Source organism: Nothoprocta perdicaria, unplaced genomic scaffold (assembly GCF_003342845.1).
Source record: "Nothoprocta perdicaria isolate Ctin4 unplaced genomic scaffold, notPer1 scaffold_65, whole genome shotgun sequence".
Taxonomy (NCBI): Eukaryota; Metazoa; Chordata; class Aves; order Tinamiformes; family Tinamidae; genus Nothoprocta; species Nothoprocta perdicaria.
Window position 1 is genome coordinate 2,479,583 of NW_020455921.1, and position 21,348 is coordinate 2,500,930.

General features: G+C 34.9%; 1 protein-coding gene across 1 annotated transcript in view; it reads right to left on the minus strand.

Moving 5' to 3' along the window:
- Positions 1 to 21,348, minus strand: part of LOC112956589 (lipoxygenase homology domain-containing protein 1) — a 124,683-nt gene that overhangs the window by 93,356 nt on the left and 9,979 nt on the right. The window contains exons 5-11 of the mRNA XM_026050096.1: positions 19,489 to 19,575; positions 17,480 to 17,612; positions 17,022 to 17,173; positions 16,127 to 16,281; positions 13,944 to 14,002; positions 9,804 to 9,967; positions 1,159 to 1,384 (exon numbers count right to left, since the gene is read on the minus strand). Of these exons, the coding sequence (XP_025905881.1) occupies positions 1,159 to 1,384; positions 9,804 to 9,967; positions 13,944 to 14,002; positions 16,127 to 16,281; positions 17,022 to 17,173; positions 17,480 to 17,612; positions 19,489 to 19,575 (976 nt within the window). The remainder of the gene's footprint in view (positions 1 to 1,158; positions 1,385 to 9,803; positions 9,968 to 13,943; positions 14,003 to 16,126; positions 16,282 to 17,021; positions 17,174 to 17,479; positions 17,613 to 19,488; positions 19,576 to 21,348) is intronic.

Genomic DNA, 21,348 nt, shown 5'->3' on the forward strand with positions numbered 1-21,348 from the left:
TGAGCAGGGGGGTTGGACTCGATGACCTCTGAGGTCCCTTCCAACCTTTGGCATTCTATGATTCTATGATTCTATGATTCTATGCCACTGGATGAACTCAGCGGTGTACTATGGAATATGTCAATCATAGGGCCGGGTTTGCCCTGACCAATCTCTTATTAAATCCACTAAATGTTCTATAGAATAACAAAAAGAATGCAGAGAAGAAAACTGGATTGGCACATACCTGTTTGTATTTTATGGTCTTTGTAATGATGGGAGTCACTTGTTTCTTCTGGCCTTAAAACCCATAGGAAAACATCCCATCACCAATATTGATGGTGCTTTGATAAAATTATATTCCCTTGAATGGAAGCTTTTCACTTGTTTGCTCTTTTCTTATGAAATGATTTGGTTGTTACTAAGTGCATGATGCCCCTTTTGTGTGTTGAATCATGGATTCCTGCAATGCTCTGTATGTTCTATTCAATAGTTTCCCTGAATGACAGCACAGACAAGATCTGCCACTACCAGACAGTATCCTCTACCAGCTGCATCATTGCTATCCTGTCAAGAGAAGCCTGTAAAAAAACTATTATATTAAATGTGCTAAAAGATTATGAGATCTCCAGGTTCTTTTGTAGAGGCCTAAGACTTTTAGAATAATTACTTTAGGTGGCCTATTTCCTTCTTCACTTGAAGAGAACAGACCGTCATCATCAAGCTTTTGAGGTCTCAACAATGCCATCCTGAAGTTAGCTATTTCCATATTTATAGCTGTGACTTGATTCTTGAATCATTACATGTGTAATGATTCATATCAAGCTTGTTATAAAAGAGCTGGTTTTCACTTGACATTGGATATCTTGATATTGCTGCTTCATGCTACATGTGTACAGACWACTTGCTCTAAAATATTTGATTCGGGGTCATTTTCAGAGGTGGAGGGGAAGGATAGCTTGGCCATAACTTTTTTGTGTGGAGAGTTGTGAGGAGGAAATGCATGTAGTAAAACAAATATTTTCCCATTTCTGTGGAACTAGAAAGATGGTCGTAATTGAAGGGACAGCTTATGTTTCCACTGGCTTTTGGGCAGTTCTGCTCAGGAAGCATGAAAAGCTCTCATATACTCACAAGACACAGCTAGTGATTATATAATCTAAAATACTTGGCACATACATGGCAAAAGCTCCTTTGTGGGATTTTTAATTGCCACTTCTCTCCACGTGTCCCCATCATCCTTGTCTTCGGCAAGCCAACTCTCCACGGGGAGACAAATTTCCTGATCAGAAAGAGGAACCACTCTTTGAAGTCTCACTTCCTCCAGGTACCATCCAGGATCATCTCCAGTGTTGTCATGGCCAATGCGAATTTTATATAGCTGCCCAAGACCCCTGAGATTAATCTGCAATGAAAAATAGAAGTTTTAATAATAAGTTTTTATGTCACCTTTCAACAATCTCCTTTCACTGTGCATGCAAGCTAAGCATACAATTAACACGTAATCAAGAGTTTTGCTCTTGAGAAAATGAAGCTTTAATATATAATAAATTCCAGAGCAATCACACTAAGGCATATGGAATAGTCTGCAATAGTCTGTAAGAATAACGTAATTGACTTCAATATTGTATCATCCAAAATGGTCAAAGGACTCAATTCAGTTTGGTTTTAGCACTCTTGACCGAACCCACTTTGTAGAGCAGTGATGTAAACTGGTGTTACTGTACAAATACTTTCACAAACAGAAGTTCTTTCAGACAGTGCTGCATGAAACAATCTATATTGCAGCCTATACAGTTACCATCAGCAGCGCTCCATTAACTATTCCTAGCACTTATCAGCCTGCTGCGGCCCACTGTTCTCTTTGTCTTCTATTTTTATGTGTGTTAGTGTCAGGGTTAACAGTTTCTGAAGTGCTGACGCCACACTGCAGYAAATTTAAACAATAAAACATGACTWTGTCACATTGAATASTGCAGCCCTGAAATAAGAACCACTTCATTTCGGGCTGCAGAAGTTTCCTCAGCAATGCTGATGACAGGAGCCTAAACATAAAAGTGGGGTTAACTACTTTCTAAGCTCTCATTTTCTCATTTTCAGTGATGTGTTTGATGGCTCATGGTACAGGGTAAAAATCATACTGAATAAAAGAACAAAAATAGTTGATCATTTTATATGATTATACCAATTTGCTACTGCTTATCATCAAAAAAAAAAAAAAAAAAAAAAAGAATAGTGCCATAATGATGAAAAAACTAAAATTTGTGTTTGGAGGTTTATAAGATTTGCTGTGGAAAGTAATATTAGTAAATCTGAACAGTGAGAGTTTTTCCCACACTGTTTTTTGCTGGTGCAAATTTGCACTGATCAATTTTCACAGAAAATTAATGTTCTTTCCCTCTATAGAACAGCTCTGTGGACTGGCTAGTATAACTCTGTTGTTTCTTAAATATGAGGACAACAGTTGTGACTGGTTATACGCTGAAAAGTGAAGCCATATATTCTTAATTATGTTAATTGAATATAGGATATGCTAAAGTTCTTGTTCAGAAGGAAATCTAAGGTGGCAGATATATTTCTAAGTTGATCAACAAAGAGTATTRATGTTGTAGCTGAAGTTTGGTAGAGCACTGGTACATTGGAAAGAACAGCACACAAAAATAAACAGAGATGGTATATCTGATCAAGGAATGAAAACGAAAAGAAACAATTTGAAATAGGAGAAGAAATGATGAAACCTATTCATCACAAYGTCAGGGCTTTCTGTCACTGGATAAGGAACATAGCAATCATTCCAACCTGATTAAACAGTTTGAGGAAAAATCAAAGCAGAATAGATATTCTGTACAAGCTGTTAAATTCCTCCAGAAGATATTCCTAGTTCAGTTAGATTCTGTGAAGTTCTGGTTAACATCTTACAACTTTCATGTGTTTATTTCTTTTCTATGTCTTCTATCCTTCCGTAGTACTTACACTTTTGTATAAGTACACTTACTTGCTTGCTATTGACTATCAGGCATGAAAAGTAGAAGGCATCATTTCAAGCTACATTTAGAAATTATTAGATTTTGCAATCATAATTTACACAGGAGATAGAGCAGTTAAAGACAATTCTGTACTTGTGAGCCTGAAAGTCCTATTAAAAATGTTGATAAACACTGCTGAACTAAAAACATGCTTAGTAAGGGTTCCTGACAAATTGTTAAGGAATTTTCCATGCCAAAAACCGATGTTTATCTTTGGTAGAAATTAAGGCAAGGATGTCAATGGCAGAGACCAAATATGTCATATTCTGGGAGACATATAAGAGCATTGCAGATTTAGTTTCAGCTCTCCTGAGCTCTTCAGCCTGTTGTATATTCAAGAGTTGAAACAATTTATGCTGTCAGATCAGATATCACATTGGTCTCTCAGTGGTATTGACTTACTAACATGCTACTTTTCGCCAATTGGAATCCTGTCAAATGTATGTCATATTTTGTTCTTGCAGTGAAATGCAAATTAAAATTTTCTCACAACAATATTCTTCTGCCAGGATAAGCACTATATCTTGAGGTTGCTCCTTCATTTCCAGTATTGACTACATAATCTTGAACTTCTGCATGAAGTGGACACAAGCTGACATTCATAAATCTACTTTTGTGTGCAGAACATTCTGCAAACTGTTGCARAGCAAACTTGACTTTGTTGCTCTAGTAAAGAAGAAAAAACTTAGCCTGGCTATTTTCTATTATGGCACCACAGCCGCAAAAGTAATATTCAGTTTTCTATGGAACTAGTCCTTCTAACAGAAATGTGGAAAAAAAAATGGCAATGCAGAGAAGAAATGAAGGGTCCCATGACTAAAGCACCAGTCTGGAARTTAGGCTACTAGGTTATATTCCTAGCGTAGCTTCAGTCATCTTGAGACACATTCCACAAGCCCTCTGTTCTTCACTTTCTTAATTTTACAACAAGGACAACACTTATCCATCACTCACAGGGACATGGCAAATCTTTGGGATTTTCAGAGAAAAGACAAAAGTCAAAAGTATTGGTTTTTTAATTCTTTTTTTAAATATCCTGTTTGTTTCAAGGTAAGTTGTGCTTCGCTATATTTTGATTGACAGGCTGAAATTAATGGATGGTAATTYTGCCAGCTAAGAGCAATGCTAGCAGTTTTGCTGAGGGATAATGTAATGTCAGGAAGAGCTGTCTAGTCTTTCTTTGATATGGCCATGCAATTTCTGTTTACACTAGTGGAAGTTATGCAGGCACAAAAAGAGAAGAATAGCAACAATTTGCTCAGCGTGTATGTTGTGAATCTACTGAAGAACAGAGACAATAAAGACACTCCTCCTCTACACTGTAATCAGATGTTACAAGGCCCTCAAACTTCTCAAATATCAAGGAAGCACAGAGATGGAATGATTAGATATTTTAGGATATGTCTGTGGCCCTAAACAGGCTTGCTGGAGTCCTAGCAACATTACACCTGAGTTACTACAACAGTCCTTCAGATTAATCAGTCCTGCTTCTCAAGGCATACTGATTCTGGTAAGCAGTGAAGTGTTGCAGCAAAACTCACAGCTTGAATCTAATCTTTTCCTAATCTCCAGAAAAAGAAACAAAAAGAACTGACAAAATCATCAGACAGCAAGAGTTTCTCGTACAAAGCATAAGGTCAAAGTATCATTGAGGTTCAAAGGTCAGTTTATAAAAATATTAAAAAATGATTTTAGAACTCCCCTCTGGAACTTTTTATGCTTGCATATAGCAGAATTTGGATCTGGCTAAAAAATCATGATTATCATATGATTTAAAGGATAACATTTCTGAAGAAAGAATTTGTGATTCTGATGTGGTTTATGTCAGCCAGGCATAGATCATAAACAAGACCTAATCTCCCATGGAGTTAATGAACAAGGCGTAGAAACACAGATATCTCATTTAGGTAATGGAATCTAGAAATCACAAACCTGTCAAATATGCTGATCTTCTTAGGGCTTGCCTATTAGAGCATATTCTGACAAGCACTAACCTCCAGCATAAAGTTTTTACACAACACTTAAATCACCGTTTAGAGTTCATCTGTCAGTTGACAGTGAAACCCAGTCTCATGTATTAGATGTTTTTTGTTTGAATTGTGCCCTGTTCTGTGATAAGTTCTCAAAAAGATGGGCAGTTTGACCTTATACAGACCTTACTTATGTAAGACAGGCTGTCAACGCTTATTAACTTTAATTATATCATTGTGATACAATGACAGTAGGAATTACTATTTTTTCATCATTTTCTTTGCCACTACAGGCAATAAATATGTACCAGCACATCCATCAGTATCAATGCTCATAATATTTTATAATATTAGTAGCAATATATATTATATAAAAAATAGGCACCATTTCCTTATGGTGCATGGACCATATTTGCGTCACAGTTTAGTCAAATTTAGCCTGCTGGTTAGTACAACCATGTGTTTTGCATCACTATAATTTGCCACTTGCACAAGCATAGGACTCATTCCCCTCATACTGAAGGCAATGGGAACATTTTCATTAACCTGTGCATTACAAAATTTGCTCATATCTTTTGAAATTGAAGTTTAACAAAAGTCGTATTTTACAATGTGTCTCTAAATTGAAATCCAGGTTTATTAGCAAGAAATTCATCTTGAACAGGATACAAGGACTAAATTTTAAATCTGTTTGTAAATAAGACGGCAAATACTTTTTCCAGTCCCTAGCATGAATAGGATATTTTCAGTGAAGTCAATATGACATATTTTCATGTACTTGAGATGTTTAAGTGAAAAGTGAAGAGAGAGCTCTTTAGTTAAAAAGAGACTGTTTAGTGGAAAAACATCTCAGTAAAAGGAAAGATAGAGTATATATATAATGACTCCTCTTTTATGTAGCAGAGGAAGGAAGGTACAGGTACTTTTCTGTTGTACAGAATGTACTCTGCAATTTCTTTGAAATAAACTCAGGCTAGTATGAAAATTATTTGGATACATCAGGAGTAACTATACTAAAAACTACTCTTCAGGAGCAACTATACTGAAATCCCAGTGCCTAATACAGCTGACAGGGTCTATGCTTAACAGACAGTTAGGAATTCTATGTAAAACCATTTCATCAACAAAATTTAAGAAAAGTAGTGTGCTTCAGGGAGAGTAACAAAAATCATGGACCGCATTAGTTTAACCTTTGACATATGAAAAGACTGGATAACTCTTTGGGAGAAGAAGATATTTCTACATGTGAGCACATAACTGCTGAATGTTGCCAGAAATATCATACCTAATGTACCAGCAAAGCACCCAAGGTCTGCCCATGATGCTTGCATTTTCCAGATGTCTGAACTCAACCAGTTCTTGAATTGTAGCCAATGAACTTGGCACAGTTACACATTAACTCAAGAATAAGAATATGTTGCAGGCACTCCCATTGAAACTTAACAGTCTCTTGAAATACAGGGATATGAACATGTAAGGAATAGAAGTAAATTTAACACAAAAAAAAAAACCCCAACATTTCTTCCACCTTCATACTCTTTTTGTCATAAAACCAAGCTGGATGCATAAATAGTGTGTATTGTACAGTGACACTTAAGGGCTTTCTTTTCCAGTTCACTTGACATCCTTTCATCTTACAGATATTTCAACAACCCTACTCACTCGACCTTCCTACAGAATACAGGTGAATACAACCTAGCCTAGGCTGTAAGAAAGCTCTGCAAAGGCCAAGCCATGTAAGAAAATTAAGTTCTACTTAATCTTCATTACATRTATGTAAATCAGACTAACAGAATGATACTGTGTCTGCATGCTAACAGCTTACACATGAAGAAGTGATGAATTGTAAGATTGTGCTGCTGAATACAGAGTAACACTTCAAAGTGTTGCTATGATTCTGAAGACACATGAAGATTCATTTAAGAAAAGGTACATACAGGGTGGTCATCTCAGTTCATAACCTAGGATCAGGATTAGATCACTGATCTATTCTCCATTTGACGAGGTGATTCTGTAACAATGTGGCAGGTCACACAGTCACAGACTGGTCTCTGGCCTCGGTTATTCCAGTGGGCTTACAACAGTATTTATGATTCAGACAAGAGTGATAAAAAAGCACTGAAAAAAAAAAAAAACCCATTCTAACAGACATTGCTACATTGTTTTTCCTTGACAATGYAGATTAGTGTGAGTGTATCTGAATTACTTTCCGCTCTGCCTTTCTAAAGACTCAGGTATTTTTTGTTTATATATTCTTGATGTATAGAAAGCCTGGCTTCTTTAGAAATATCTTAGGCTGCTTTAGGAAGAGGGAATCCAGTGGTGATTATTCCTTTCCACTTAGAGCTGGTGAGTTGTGTTTCCAGTTTGGGATCTCTGGTACAAGAAATATGGGAGTGAAGCCAGCAAAAAGCCATAATGATCTTTAAAGGACTGGAGCTTCTGCAATATGAGGAAGTGCTGAGAGGTTTGGGACTGTTTAGCCTACAGAAGACTTAAGGGGATCTTATTAATTTGTATGAATACCAGATCGGGACAAGGGGGGTGACTAAAGATAGAGCAGGATGCTTTTCATTGGTATCCATTGAATGGACAAGAAGCAATGCATACAAATTGAAATATAAGACATTCTACTTAAACATCATTACTTTTTTTTTTTTTTGATGAAAATTGTCAAATAGTGGAACATGTTGCCCAGAGAGCTTGGATAATATCTTGAGATATATTCATAATTAATTGGACAATGTCCTCAACAACTTTCTCTAGAGGGCTCAGCTTTGAGCAGGAGGTTTAGACTAGACAATCTCCAGACATTCCTTCTAACTTCAACTTTTCCGTGTATYTGTGGTATTCAATAACATTAACAATTATCTCTGGGTTGAGAAACAGWTTCAACATGCCTCATAGTAAGAAATGCCCTATACTGCCCAGTGAAAATCATTTTATCTGAAGCATACAGCATACAAGCATAATCATAATAAAGGACAGTGAAGTCAGACAATATCAAAAAAAAAAAAAAAAAATCAAAGCTTAAGGGAGGCTACACAGACATCATAAAGGGATACAAGGAGAGACCCAAGAGAGATACAGGATATTTCTTGTTTTGTTTCCCATTATATGTTAATATTTCAATTATATTTCAATTATATTTCCAATATTTCCATTTTGGACTTCAACAAATAGCTGAAAAAGTAAACCTGAAATTGAGTAAAGGGACCTAAAATTCTCACAGGGSGTTCCTACATAACAAGAAAAAAATTGATAGTACTCCATGCTAAGAATTACAGAACAAGTAGTACAATATCCATTCACTCTAATTTCTTGAAGATAAGTTAATTTGCTTTTTCCTCCAAKGTTTCCTATGAACCTTAGGTCTTTTTACATGTTTTTATTGGGACTGGCTAAATTTTGCTTATTGCATAGCCTATAGTTTTGTAGAGATAGTTTTACATACTTTTTCCATTTATCTCTGTGAGGAATGAGGTTCATGTGGTTATTGGATATCCTTAGCAGAGAGATGGACAGTTTCAAGTAGAGTTGAAGTCAATGTGATAACCATTTTAGGCTGCCTCGGGCGTATCTATTGAAAAGCCTGGGTTGCTCAATGTTTTGTCCAACTGTTTTTGGACATAAAAGGCTGTAAAAAAGTCATGTTGGTGCTTGTGGTCACTTTTGTAATCTCACTTCGGAAAAAAATCTCACTGAGCTCATTAAAGACTTTTATTTTGACAATGAGAGGAAAAACATGAAAATGGTTTTGTTTCAACCTATTTTTAGAACATGATTTTTTTTCTCCCACTGCTTCTCATTTTATTTTAGACATCTTAGTTTTGACTGATGAAATAATGAATATGGATGGAGGATACAGGAATGAAAGATGTGCAGTGAAAAACATGACAAATTCTAACAAGGCAGTATCTAAAGAGAAGAGTGTCAATTATTAATGCATAGATTATTTAAAACAGCTGAAGATTTTATTTAAACTGAAAGAAATCAAAGTAAAAAAAAGACTAATAAGTTTCTACRTATAAATTCATCATGTGATGCAATAAATCATAAGGTGCACTTCATGAAATTTCATTGATAAGTTTATACTTCAAACTGGAAAGCTAAAATAAAAAATGCAAAGAAAGTTTCTCTGTCAAATTTGTCAGTAATTCTCCATCATCTGCTTATTATATATGAATAATTTGATTCTAAATTACATACTTTAGCTGCAATGATTGCAACAATCCTAAGGAGCTATAAGAATTGAAGAAACTTAAAGGAGCTAGCAGAAGTGCTGGGAAATACCATGCTTCTGAAGCACTTCTCAGGTAATGGYCTGGATCCCCTGAGCTCGCCAAAAAGGACTGATTTGATTCTAGTAACTCTCCCTTCTCTTTTCCTCCTACCTGCTCAAGGAACAGGTTCTCAGGGCAAAGTGCTTCAGTGATACCTCTGGAAGCCCATGGAAGAGTACACAGTGGTGAACAGACACTTAGAAAAATCCATATACATCCAGGTCATAGCWAGGACTATCTAACTAGTACCAGCAGAGGAAAGAAGAGAGAAAAAGAAATTTTATTTTCTAGAACCTCAGCCATATAAGGCTGATTCTGAAAGACATGTTTGCTTTTGTGTAATTCTGAATACTTTTGCTAATTCAAAATACAGTCATAGAATTCTAGCACTCCCTCTGAAATATTTCATGAAGTGAAAGAAAATCCAAATCCTTTTACGCTCATATTGTTTTTAGTTTTGTATATTATTACAATTACCCACTTTTGAGAAAAGCTATTTTGCATATGCCTTATATTCTGCAGTGTTTTTAGCAGCCATACTATACCTTAAAAGTATCAGCACTGTTGGGATTAAACAGCTGGTGTTTCCCAGACCCCAAAATAATAGGACCAGAAGCTTTGTTTTCTCCATAAGCATAAAGGGACACTGTTGCTGTTGTTCCAGCTGCTTCAAAATCTCCGGTGACCACAGTAATCTTCCAGTTTCCTTCTGAAAAATAAAAATCAAATCAAAACCTGTTTATCGCTGTAACTGAGACACAGCAACTTATTCAGAAATAAAGGCATTGTTTAGCCTTGAAACTGCAGCTATTGTGTACCTAAAAAGTAACAGTGCTGGCAGAGGCCACGTAAGACTGGCTAAACACTAAATCTTCCAAATTCATCCTAGAYAGAGCATAACTTTATTATCCTGCAAACCTCCTAAACCTGTAAAGCAGGAAAAATGAGCACAGGCCCTGGTGACATCCCTGGTGACAGGATGATTAAGGGAATGGAACATCTCWCGTATGAAGAGAGGCTGAGTGAGCTGGGCCTGTTTTCTCTGGAGAAGAGACRKCTCAGAGGGGATMTGATTAATATGTATAAGTTCAGGAAGGGAGAATGCAGGGAGGAAGGGGACARGCTGTTCTCACTGGTGGCCAGCGATAGGACGAGGGGTAATGGCCACAAGCTGRAGCAYARGAAGTTCCRTCTCCAGGTGAGGAGCAACTTCTTTACTGTKAGGGTRACAGAGCAGTGGAACAGGCTGCCCAGGGAGGTTGTGGAGTCTCCTACTCTGGAGGTCTTCAAAACCCGCCTGGATGCCACCCTGTGCCACATGCTSTAGGTGTSCCTGCTTGAGCAGGAAGGTTGGACTAGATGATCTCTAGAGGTCCCTTCCAACCTTAAATATTCTGTGAATCTGTGTGAATCTGTGACATTCCTAGAAACATCAAAAATAATAAAAAAAATCTATCCTTCATATTTTGGGTTATTTACAGCTCTAAAACAGAAATGGAACARGAAATGAAATCAGAAAAACACAACTAAGTGAAATTTCTCTTCATTTTAGAGAATTAATATTGCATTAATGTTATTATGTCATGTCCACAAGAGCTCTATTTGCTTAGATGGAGGCTTGATACTGAGATTGTCRTGAAAAAAAATGATGATGGAGAAAATTCTGACACTGAAAGAAAAATCTTAAGAGATTCAATTTATACAAAGCTTCCCTGACACTAAAATGTCATTTCTGTTCCCATAAAATGCATATATATTATTTCAATAGCTGATAGCAAATTAATAAAAATCTCAATTAAAAAAAAAAGAGCTATTCATAATTTGAAGATGCGTTTGTCCATCTGAAAAGCTGGGATTGCATGCATATAGAAAGCTGTCTAGTCATGCCCAGGTGAACTAWATCTACTGTTTGACAAAAGTATTTATTTGGGGTCAGCTTCATTGTCTCTTAAAAATTTGCCCCACTAGGACAAATAGGACTAGTTCTAGGACTAGGGGTGCTAAAAGTTTGATSTCCTGTTTTCCAAATATTTGAGGTCTGGTTGGCTCTTGATTTCCACCCTTATGGCTTTGTCCGTAGACACTTTTTCTTGATGAAGGATCTCTACTGACAAGTTATGTAAAGATCAGTATAAATTAAAATAGTAGAACAGCAGAAGATGAAGACAAAGTCAATAACAAATACARTTAATCCTGCCCCACAAGGGAGAAGAGTTACCGGAAAAAAAAAAAAAATGCTGCTTCTGTTTCCCTACAATATATACATATTTTAAACTAACTTACTTGGGACCATTTGGCTAGAAAACGATGCTCAGGTAAAGACTCATGAAGAATGGTACAAAGAATAAAATAAGGCACCCATTCCTCCAGTCCAATGAAACACTCAAAATTCTTTGGGAAACAGATATTTGTTTTAAAACAGCCAGAATGTATTTTTGCTTGGCTTGTACATTGCCTACTGTATAGTGGTTTGGATAGACTTTTCTATTCTATATTAGCCTCTCCAAGGCTTTTCTTTTAATTAATGCAGGTTTAAAACCACAGAGTTGGTACTCTTGTCTTCAAAGGCTGTGTTTGCTAACTATTTTGCATGCAAAATACAATTTTCAGGCTAAAGAGAGAGCCAAAGCTCTCCAAGAACCTGATAAAAATATATATTTTTTTTCATTCCTCTACTGATTTGTTTATTTTTTCTTCTGAAAACAGAAAGGTTTGTGTTTGAAGGACAACATRGGAATAGGAGAAGGATCTCAAAGTTCCCCCTTGACGCAAAAAATCCTCATGGCATTTYTGCACACTTCCAACAGAAAGTAGAACACTAACTAATAGCAACACATTGGTCTTATTCACTTTGCCATAGAAAGCTAGTATTCATTGTGGATGAATGGTGAAAGATCAATACTTCCTTAATAACTAGAAGTCTACATATCTACAAGAGAAAAGAGCAGAGGGAAAAAAAAGTTGTAATTATGTGATATTCAGTTGGCATACATGGAGAAAGATGCAATCTAACACAAAGAGYGGCCTCTGGAATATCAGAAAAATGGTAATGTACCTCAGAAGATATTCTATAAATATGGATGTTTCTAGAACATCAGATACACTAGACTAGAAAGTTCTACTGACCAGAAGAGAATTCTATTTTGCAAACAATTCAGATATAATTTTATATTTTTTATATTTTTATATTTATATTTTTTCGTTCTCCTAAGGTCAAGACAAGAGTGCTGTGATCAAAATGCTCATTGAAAGGACTAAATGATCTCCACTGAAGAAAAGCCAGATGAATACTGGCATGCACTTAGTTTCTCTGTTTCTCTCTCTGTTTCTCTCTCTCTCTCTCTCTCTTTCTCTCTCTCTCTCTCTTTCTCTCTCTCTCTCTCTTTCTCTCTCTGTCTTTGTCATTCTTTTTTAGGTTTATGGGGCAACTTTTACCTGCTGTGGCATATCCAGGCAGGAAGAGCTAAAATGATGCAAAGTAGAGTTCCAGATGTGTAAATGAAAAAGGGACTAACCAGGCTCATTGGAACAATATAGAGGAGGATTTCTCTTTGCCAGAACAGTCATATCACAGAGACTGACAAACAGACAGGAAATGAATGCTTTGGAAGAGGTAGAGAAAGGAGCGAGGGCAAAGGTACTTGTCATTCAAAATAAAGTTTACAAGAATAGAATGAGATTTGAATATCATTTGTAAAATAATTGGATACAAAGTTTATAATTAGCAACTTCCTATGAGCACACAGTTTAAAACCAAGTTTTGGAATCTCAGTGGTTATCTGGCTTGATACAATAAATTAAGAATAAAGATATCTGAGCTTCCTCCTGATAGCCTCTGAATTATTGCTCTACCTATTGAATAAAGCACTCCTAACAGCCAAGAAAATATTATATATTAGTAAGATAYGTAATTTAATTTTTACTGGTTGCCAGGGCAGAAAAATCAAGATGAACAAACGTGAAATCACAGGTAAATTGGAAAATGAAAAATTAATGGTAAGAACTAATATATATATATATCACTTGAGAGAAAGKATTATGATATAATTTTTTAACTAAAAATTGAAATCAAGATAAATAACCAATAATTATGAGAAAAAAAAACTATGAATTTCCAAGAAAAAGGAGAAAACATGGTTGGAAAGTAAAACAACAGATTAAGAAGAAAGCTTAAATAAAGTGATTTATTGTTTAAATTAAAATATGAAGTTTGAAGTTTACTGAAATATTCAAGTAACATGCTGTAATTAGTATTTTTAAAATAAATACAAATGGCAATAAATGTGTAAAGCAGTCAGTTCTGAAAGAGAAAGCCCTAAAGAAATAAAATTTTTGCAGTATCTACCATTTGCTTCTTCTTGCATTTTCAACTGTTGGTTTGTTTGAAATTCTGAAACAAACAAACAAAGAAACTGTAGTTAATAAAGGAACTATTCTTTAACATCAAAGAAAAGGTTTGAGGAAAGATGTGAAGTGTCATTCTGTAATACTAACATTTCCTTATATATTTTCTCCCTAGGTCTTACCTGTACAATGCAAACACAAAGTATATTGACTCAGAAATGTAAAAAGSAAACAGAAAAAAGGTTTACCTCATGTGTTGGAAGGCATAAATTCAGCTCAGATTTCATCAGAGAAAAAAAATAAAATTTACTGATTTGACTTAATGTAACAATAATTCTTACCTTGAGGGTACAGCTCAATTTCTGAATGAATTACACCTTCAGACATAAATGGAAGCCATCTAAGAATAGGACAGAAAATAATAAAGCAGGTGGGAATTAATTTGTACTCCTCCATATTACCATATATTGGAATGTTCTACATCTTATTTTCATATTAAATATGTATAATAGCAAAGAAACTCTAACAGCCCTAGTATATTGTTAGAAAAATTGTTAAAGCACAAATTAAGAATCTGATCCAACAAAAGCATTTTATTAGTACAAATCGAAGAGTTGTATAAACATAACTATGCATAAGCATAAGCATGTGTCACTACCATATTCATGAATTGAATGCCMTTTTGTTGGTATCTAGTTTATATGTATCTTTGCTCTATTTCTTAACTTCAAATTTCAGAGAGAAAAACAAAGATGAAACCTAATTCTGTCCTTCCTATTTCCCCTTAAAAACAGGGGCAGAGTATTAAGACTGAACAGTACAAAATAAGAGAAATTTTGGTTACATTCAGTGTCCAGCACTGACTTACATAACTTTTCCATCTGTCCTGACAAGGTCTCCTTACTCCACCCTCCACCTTCAGACATCAGGTTCTGCTTTTCAGGTGCAAAATATAAGGTACAAAATAGCCTGTGTCTCTTAGACTACTACTGCAGGATAGTTCAGGCACAAGTGTTCCCTTTCCGAAGCCAAGATGGTTCCAGAATTTGGTCTCAAGGTGCTTCATTTTGGCCATTCCCCACCAGCACTGCATGAAAAGTATGCACCAAAGCGTAGGATGGACCCGGCAAAAGAGAGAAGTGATCTACCCCAAAGGGAACAGGTTCAGAATACAACCAGAAATTATTAGCAATGACATCCTCAGGATGAGAGAGAACAGGATTGCTTTCTGGTAGTCCTTTTTCAATAAACATATTCTCTTCCTTCCATATTTTAAAGGAGAGACTTCTCAGATCAAAATTACTGTAAAAAACACTCAACTTAATGCTGTGAATTACAATATTGTAGCTAAATCTTCATACGCTAAGAAATCCTAGATCAGTGAAAATACATATGCACGTGCAAGTTAGATCACATAAATATTGACAGAATTTGTGTACATACCGTATTTTTTGTCTTAAAAACATTAACAGGCTCATTCATAAGAGAACATAAGTAAGTCTTAAGAAATAAATGTTGTCTTACTAGACAACTTATTTATATCACTCTTCTTCTAAAGCCTTATTATGCAAATATATTCTGCATCCAGAAACGCTGAAAAATATCAGTCTGTTGAATTGAAATCTAGTCAGAGTATTTGGATTCTCTGGAACTAACACTAGATTTCTTTTAAGTCAGATAAAATGTTGAAATTTTCTAGGATAAATGATAAAAAATTTTGGTTTTTTCACTGGATCAGAAAATATCAATGTAAAATTAAAAACATAAAGCTAAAGATCAAGATATTAGATTTCTGAAGAAATTTTTCTACTCTCCTTGAAGTAGAACACGATATTTTACCTTTACATTTTGGGTCCTATGAAAGCTGCTTATCCTTCCCAAATTATTTTAACCTTTTTCAGTGGCATAAGATATCAATGAAAAGAACTTATTTCCCCATTTCTTCTTCACAGTCTGTGTCACTGAATAATTCTTGTTGATCATCATCTAGTGTATTAATTATCACAGAATTAATACAGTACAGTGCCCTGTTATGCACTCTTTCTAAGCTGTGTCCTCCACTAGAGGATAAATGTGATAACAGTATTGACTTTTCTTGCTCAAGATAGCCAGCTTGCCTGAACGACTGTCAAACTTCCTGGCAAGAAACTAACCATATATATGTATTATTTTTTTTTAATTTTATTTTTAGAAAAGGTAGCAATCTTCTCCTTTAGAATAATTCACCCTATAGCACCACGCTATATGTTATAGAGCTACATTGTACACACTAGTAATGTCACAATGTAAGCATTTTAACCTTTGATACAGGTCATATGACCACTACTAACTCAAGCAACTTATTCTGGAGCACCAAATTCTATGGACATTATAAAACTAGTCAAATTTGTCTTTATCTTTTCCATAAAATCATATTTAGAACATTATCAGTATAATGCAAATATTGAAAAGATATAAACCCTAGGGATACACCTAAGATATCCTTTATATCTTATAGTTAGTTGTATGGAATGCTTTGTACTACCTTTCACAACAGAAAACATATTCCAAATTCTTCTCRTCTTCCCGGACAATGACTTTATCACAGAACCAACACTGCGACTTCGCATTAGCCTCACAGCGCAACAGCACCTTCTGCAGCTTTCCAAGAGAAACAGCTCCCAGTTCAAAAGTACTGACCTAGAACAGTCGAGACATTGGTCCATAATTTGTCAACATTAAGAAGGTCCAGGAACTGCAGTATTTTAACAGTCTGATCTATCTCTCACAATGGTCAAAAAAAAAAAAAAAAAGAACATCGTTAATGATACCTGGCCTGTATCAAAAGTGCTGGATCCAAAATGAAATGTCTTTTGATTATGTATTGGAATAAATGAGAAAATGTAACTAAAATCAGAGTACAATTTTCCTTAAGAAACTGAAATCTGACATGCTTGTATGTCTTTGTTATGCATTACACTTAACACAAATTATTTTAATAGAATCATGAAGCTGGTCAGGTTGGCAAAATTTTGTTAAATTACAAAGCATATAGCTTTCACTCTCTAAATGCAAGAGGCTGGATCATGCTTTCAAGAAGAGGAGAGGAGCGAGGAGGAGTGAGGAGGAGAGGAGAGAAGAGAGGAGGAGAGAGGAGAGGCAGGAGAGGGAAGAGAGCTGTAGACAGTTATAACTCATTATACCTTAACAGTAAATGTTTTTATATTCACAGTTAGCTCTTATCATCTTAGGATGCTTCTTCATAGCATTCTTTTCCTTTTTGGTGCCTTCTTTTTGACTTATTCTGGTCAGCAGTCATTTCTGGATTAGTTGAAGCTAATTTTCCTTAGTCTTAAATATTACTTTCCTATAYTTCTGTAACAGTTATTGCTAGGAGCCTGTTAAGACAATGTAAAAGCTGCAAATCCTTTCCGACTTACCATTCCTCTCCGAAACTTCACTGGTGTATCAGATTTACGCAGAGGTCTTAGACCAGTGTCTCCTCTTTTTCCATAGATACATAACCAAACTGCTGAATCCGTATCAGCTTGCTCCAAGTGGCCAGTGTAGACATAAACATGGTATAAAACAACTTCCAAGAATTGCCAAGAGAAGAAAACAAAAGTTATATGCAACTACAATTCATTCATGACAACTTATTTCATTCATGCTAATCATTTTAAGTTTAATGGAAACAATGCTGCTAAATCTGATTTGCAGTGAATTTGCAGGAATATATTCTTCAAAAGTCAGTCTAAATGTCCACTTTCAAGACCTCTAGGAACACACACACATTTTACAAATATACAGCACAAGCAATATAATTCAGATGACACTAGTACTGAAAACCTAGTAAGCAATATATATGCAACTGTGCAGCTGCAAACTATGTGCATACTTGGATACACAGGCTTTCCATCTTCCACAACTGGAAGTTCACAGATTTGATCTCCATTATCACAAGTCCTTGACAACCATGTGCTTGCTGGAAAATTCAATATTTTCTTGCTCTTCAGATGTTGCAGCATCACCTAGGGAAGAGGCAATTTAACTGTTACCCAGTTCACTGTTTCTGGTATTTTGTTTGTTCTTGTTTGCTTCCCAGCACTCAGAAATAGTTTTCTAAATCTCTTTTTCTATTTCTGAAACAAATTAAATGATCTGTATTGATACTTTCTTTTTTTTTTTTGGTTACTTCTATTATTTGACTCATCACTGGAGAGGCTCTTTAACCACATCTGTGGTATCCCAGTTGAAACTGTCAACCTCTATTCTTTGAACATGTCACAGACTTTAAAATCTTCTTTTTAGAAGAAGGAAACTTGAAATTGTAATTTGGTGTTCTGTCTGATTTCTTTCCATAGCTCATCTCTATACAACACTGAAGTACTGAAGATTGAAAAGAAATGAAGTCCTGAAGACTGAAAAGTGATTTTCTGGAAGAAGTGGAAACATTGACACATTTTTATGTTAAAAAGACAATAGGATGAAAATGTTTCCTAATGTTAGAGAAACAGTTTTTATCCCCCTTTGGAGATAAGTTATTATTGATTTTGAATTATAGCAGCAATTACTATATTTTTTCCATAGGTCTCCTCTAACAAAAGAAATCAATGCCAAAATCTTATTTCTCTGCACTTCTGTTTTGAATGTTTGTATGGAATGCACAAGCTTGGTGACCAAAATTATGAAAACAAGTATTTGCACTCAAATTCTAAAACTGTGATAACTAGGACAATATATACCTTTATCTCACTTTTCCAATATAGTATTATTTTATGTAAAATGAACAAACACTTCTTTCATCACAAAACCATGTATTTATTCAAACATGAAATACTTCTGCAGCAGTGTTTCTTAATCTCTAATTGAACATACAAGGCTCCAACTTTGAGTATTTATTAGTTGGGCTCTCCCTGATGATTCATAACAATAGCAAATTCTTAAGTGTTTTGTTTGAAAACTCAGCTTTTAGGTTAATTTATTCATTCATATGAAGGGAAATCTTTGAAATTCCAGAGTTACATGAAATTTGGACCAAGATGTGAGAGAAATTTTCTGAAACAAASAGGAAAGAAAATTCCTGCAATCATTCCTACAATCATTCAAGTGAACTGAAATGTTTAAACTTCCATTCTGTTTTGATTTCTTGACCATTAAGGCCATTGAGTTAATGTCAAGATCTGTTACTGTGTGCAAATATGGTTGTCAAAATCAGGCTGTATAAGCTGAATGGCAAAACAAAGAATAAGCTTCTGTGTTTCAAAGATCCAAGGTAAGAAACAAATCACAACTTCTTTTTGTCAATTCTAAAAGAAAAAAAAATACTTTGAGGTCTGGGTTAACGTTAACCTAATCAAGCATGTTAAAATGTCATGAGAAAAAATAATGAGAATACAGAAACAGAAAAGAAGAATTAATTAAATGAATATTACCACAGTTTCTTTTTCTATAAAAATGGCTGCAATTATGAGATGTATTTGGGCAATCTAATCACCAGACCACCCATCACAAAACTTCATATAAACTTTGTACACTTTTCACAGGTAATTGCTGCTCCACCATTTTCAATCTTTCATAGCCAGAACCTATACTTAGGGTCTCCCTAACGGATAGAAGAAGAAACACTGAAACTGGCATCTGCAAACCACATGAGTTAGGACTAGTTGCAAAAAAAATGATATAATTACACCTTTCAGGGAACTGACTTTGTATCAATGATTTTGTATCTGTGCTTTTGTCACCTTTAAAAGAACTGGAGAAGAGAAAGAGCTAAGAATGTCTCATAATCAGCATTTTCTTGATTATCCATTTCATTTTTTCAAGATGAAGCTTCATAAAGATACAGGTTGTTAGTTCATATATAAATTAATAAAGTAGAAAAAAAGATCATCATCAAAATCTCACCCTTTGTAAGTTCCACTCCAAATGGTCACTTGCTTGCTCATGTTCAATTCTTATTTTGTAGATATCTCCAATGCTTTTTATTTTAATCTGAATTAAATACAGATCAACACAACATAAAATTATGACAAAAACAGGTATCTTTAAGCTTGTGAGATAGAGGATTCAGGCTGAATAATGCATGGTATTGCAATGCAAACTATCATTAAAGCTATTCATGAAAAAAAGGCATTTCAGTCTCCCTGATACTTTGAAGCATCATCTTAACAACAAGCACAAGCCTGTGTATTCTATGCCTAAAACTGCTAAAGCCTTGATAACACCTTGCAAAAAATCCTAAACTTTTCATTTCTTTATTTTCAATTATCACATATGAAAGAAGTCGAAAATCCAGTTCTCATGTATGTACAGAACTCATTTATCCTATTTTTTTTGCATTTTGACATTCTTTCAAATTGGATCGTACTACTAGAAAAAAGTATAGGTACACCACATACGAAAATAAGACATATAAAACTGTATGCTTATTTTTGCAGTTGTTTCCAGATTTCTCTGAACCATTACAATATCTGAGGATACAGGAAGAATGTACAATGTTTGATTAGGAGATTTTGAAATATATGGTTGAAACTGTTCAAAATCAAACACATTTCTTCCTGAGTTACAGCTTTAAAAGATTTCAGCTAGAAGGGAATCAAGATTCTTACAAGAAATAGTCTTCAAAGTTTGTACAGACAAAAAAAATAAATAAAGTTAGCAAGAATCCTTCATAAGAGTAAAYTCACAAAACTACAAGTCACAAATCTTTCATAATGCAAAACCACAACATGACCTTAAATCCACGTATGTCACAGCATAGGAAGATATAAAACTTTTGGAGACTGAAAAAACAAACTCTCAAAACAGGCTGAAAGTCATTGATACTATCTTAAGGTTTCTGTGTATATTTTGCACCTTACAAACTGCACTTTCAAGCATATATGTGCTCCTACTCACAAAATCTTTACACTATACAACTATATTCCATCCCACTTATCTGAGTTTGTTTGAAATTTAACTGTTATTTAAACTGAACATAAATCATTTTGGGTCATTGTAATGGACTGCTAGGAAAGGAAAAGTAGATGCATTATCATATTATTTCTCAAAAGTGATGTTAGTAAAAGGTTGCTAACGGCCGATTCCACTCCATGGTTTATGATCAAGCAATCTATTGAAATTGTACAAAAATTATTTTATTGCCTTTCTCTTGGAAACATTTACAAGTGTATTATCCACATGGTCTTTTATCTTCATTAATAAAAAGCCGTCTTCTCTTTTCAAAGGTAAAAATTTCCTCTCTGCTTTCATCAACTTTTACCCACCATTAGTGCTTTTGGTATAATAAGTTTTCATGTTATAAGTATAAAATCACCCTGCTTTATGCACAGATTTCTAAAACAAAAATCCAATTTTCACTTGTTTTTATCCTAAAGTGCACTCCATAGCCCACAACAGTTGTTTTAGAAGAATCTGTGGAATTCACACCTGTATTTGTATTGGCACAGATGTGGCATCAACTTGACTATCATTAACAAAWTAAACAATACCTGGAGGCTTGCAAAATTAATGTGATGTTAATCTTCTTGTCCTTTCCCTTGGTCTGAGAAAATAATTGTGTTCTGTGGAATCAGATTTGGTTACTTTTGCTCATGCTACTTTATATCTTTCTCTACAAGTATTCTTACTAACGCTAAAAAGGAGTCTTTTGGATCGAAGCAGTAGTAAAGTAATGGTGTACCACAAGGCTGCCTGAAAAAAAACTATTACTGCTGGCATTTGCCACATATTGCAAATACATTCCTCCACCTCTGAAGTAATATG